At 43.2% G+C, this 2078-nt stretch overlaps 1 protein-coding gene across 1 annotated transcript in view; it reads right to left on the bottom strand.

Moving 5' to 3' along the window:
- Positions 1-2078, bottom strand: part of asah2 (N-acylsphingosine amidohydrolase 2) — a gene marked incomplete in the record, with an annotated part of 36380 nt that overhangs the window by 808 nt on the left and 33494 nt on the right. The window contains 2 exon segments of the mRNA XM_037691295.1: positions 431-519; positions 615-671. Coding sequence (XP_037547223.1) covers positions 431-519; positions 615-671 — 146 coding nt within the window.

The following is a 2078-nucleotide window of genomic DNA, read 5'->3' as shown; positions in this document are numbered from 1 at the left end:
GTGTGTGTGTGTGTGTGTGTGTGTGTGTGTGTGTGTGTGTGTGTGTGAAATGAGTTATGTAACAAAATGTGTGTGAAACCATTTAAAATACCTGACTGTTATCTTAGATTTTCATTTTAATTTGCTTTTTGAGAGTTTTCATGGTCTGTGTCAATAAAAACCCTGTTGCTGTCGTCTGAGTGATTTCTTTAAATGTTTGTCTCTTCTCACAGAAATCTATGAATTTACATTTCTGATCAAGAAAAATAAAACTCAGAGAACTTGACAAAAAATCTGGTCATAAAAGTTCATCACCTCTGATAAAATCAAATGTGTATAAAACAATTACACAACAGTATAAAACAAACTCGTGAATAACTCTGACTTAAAATACTCAGAGTTTAGAACCATACTTCTTCCTCCATCACACAGCACCCACAGGTTAACCCACCTAGTTTCCCATGATGCATCTGTGTGGACCACCTCCCAGGTTTCTGTTCTGTTATCATACATCTCCACAGTGACAAAAGTTTTCTCTCTCTGCCCAGGAACAAAGAAAATTACAAATTCCATTGAAAAATTAAAAAAACTAGGACTAAAAGAAAAAAACTCAAGGACTTAAAAAAACGTCTTACAATGTCTCCAGAGTGTCGAGGGTTTCCTGCTACAAATGTGACAGAAACAACATCCCCCTGAAAAACACATGAAAGCAGTTTAATTCATTTATACTCTCTAAAAACAGCAGGATATCATCAGCATAAGAGTGGATTCTGATAACTTGGTGCTTGGGGTGAAAAAACAAGATTAATTAACATCCATCATCTTCCTCTTGTTCTGGACTCAGGTCTCGGGGGCAGCATCTTAAGCAGGGAGGTCCAGACATCTCCTCCCACAGCCTCTTCCAGCTCTTCTGGGAAGGCTCCAACGTGTTCCCAGGTTAACCGAGACATAGTCTGTCCAGCTTGTCCTGGGTCTTCCCTGAGGTCTCCTCTCAGTTGGACATGCCCAAAGCACCTTCCTAGGGAGGAGCCCAGGGAGCATCCTTACCAGATGTCCGAACTACCTCCACTGGCTCCTCTGGATGTGGAGGAGCAGTGGTTCTGAGTCTCTCCTGATAACTGAACTTCTCACCCTGTCTTTAAGAGAGAGTCCAGCTACCCTGCAGAGGAAACTCATTTCAACCTCCTGGATCCACAATCTCATTCTTTCAGTCTCTATCAGAGTTCATGACCAGAGATGAGGGGGGAACGTAGACCGACCAGTAAACGGAGAGCTTTGCCTTACAGCTCAGTTCCTTTTTCACTACAACGGACTGGTACAGAGTCCACAATACTGCAGACACTGTACCAATCCATCGGTCAATCTCTCGCTCCATTCTTCCTTACTTGATACTTGAACTCCTCCACTTGAGGCAGAACCTCACCCTCGACCTGAAAAGAGCAGTCCACCCTCTGACTGAAGACCATGGCTTCAGATTTGGAGGTGCTGATTCTCATCCCAGCCACTTCACACTTGGCTGTGAACTGCTCCAGTGAGAGCTGAAGATCACGACATGATGACGCTAACAGGACCACATCATTTGCAAAGAGCACAGATGAATCCTGAGGCCACTGAACCAGACTCCCTCCACCACCTGCCTGCACTGAGAAATTCTGTCCATAAAAGTTATGAACAGAATCATGACAATGGGCAGCCCTGATGAAGTCCAACTCCCACCCTGAAGGGTCCGACTTACTACCGGCAATGAGAACCAAACTCTCGTACCGCTTGTACAGGGACCGAACAGCCCGTAACAACAGGCCCCCAATCCAGTGGTGTAGTACTGGATATACTGTTCTTAGAAACCAAAGTACACTAGTTAGTTTAATATAATCGTCAGTTAATTTTGATATATATATATTTTCATTCATTCAACTTTTATTTATACAAGTTAGTCTCACTGAACCTCGGGGACTCATTTACAAGATAGACCTGATTTTAGACCTGATCAACCCTGAAGCACCTCCCTAGGAAGCGGAAGATAATGGATGGATCGATGTATATACTGTATATATTTCACACACACACACACACACACACACACACACACACACACACAC

The sequence above is a fragment of the Nematolebias whitei genome, chromosome 17 (assembly GCF_014905685.2).
Source record: "Nematolebias whitei isolate Nwh7 chromosome 17, NemWhi1, whole genome shotgun sequence".
In the NCBI taxonomy this organism is placed as follows: Eukaryota; Metazoa; Chordata; class Actinopteri; order Cyprinodontiformes; family Rivulidae; genus Nematolebias; species Nematolebias whitei.
Note: the sequence above shows the minus strand (reverse complement) of the source record. Positions and strands in the feature narration are given on the sequence as shown.